Consider the following 589-nt stretch of genomic DNA (forward strand, 5'->3'; position numbering starts at 1 on the left):
TAGCTCTTTGAGACTGCCTTAAGCGATGAACTGAGCAACGCGAAGCATGCATACAGCTCTACCCATCTCTCCATCAGGCGCCAGTGAGCACGCAGCCCTCCCCGGAAGATACTCGTTGACTTTCCAGTTGTTGATTTGCACGGCAGCGTGAACAACTCGCTAACTCCCGTCAGCTCTCCCAGTTAAGGCAGGCACACAAGGGTACCCAGGCCCCCCCCTACAGCAAGTACCCATTTTGAAGGAGAAATAAAGAACGGCTGCAGAAATACCTCTCCAGGACAGTCCCGCTGGCAGCAGCTGGGGTGGCCGACTCCGTGTCTCCAGTGCCGTTCCCCTGGTTCAGGTTTGGGGGACAGACGTTGCTCACTGAAGCAGAAGGGAAATCCTCGGGGGGCTCATCAGGCCATCCAAACTGCTCTTTGGTTTTGCCATAAATTTTTATGGAATCCATCATTGTGACCCCGGCGGGATCCACAGAAGCCCCAACTGCAGTGATGAGAGAAATGTCTTACCAGCTAACAGTGTCTTTTGAAGACAAACGAGCACAGCCTCTTAAGCTCAGGACAGCGATTACACCGTGTCACTAACA

General features: G+C 53.3%; 1 protein-coding gene across 1 annotated transcript in view; it reads right to left on the reverse strand.

Annotated features, from left to right (window-relative positions):
- UBR4 (ubiquitin protein ligase E3 component n-recognin 4) overlaps positions 1-589 on the reverse strand; it is a gene marked incomplete at its 5' end in the record, with an annotated part of 72,044 nt that overhangs the window by 45,096 nt on the left and 26,359 nt on the right. Inside the window, one exon of the mRNA XM_010137285.1 lies at positions 270-486. Coding sequence (XP_010135587.1) covers positions 270-486 — 217 coding nt within the window. The remainder of the gene's footprint in view (positions 1-269; positions 487-589) is intronic.

This window comes from Buceros rhinoceros, unplaced genomic scaffold (assembly GCF_000710305.1).
Source record: "Buceros rhinoceros silvestris isolate BGI_N320 unplaced genomic scaffold, ASM71030v1 scaffold12860, whole genome shotgun sequence".
Classification (NCBI taxonomy): domain Eukaryota; kingdom Metazoa; phylum Chordata; class Aves; order Bucerotiformes; family Bucerotidae; genus Buceros; species Buceros rhinoceros.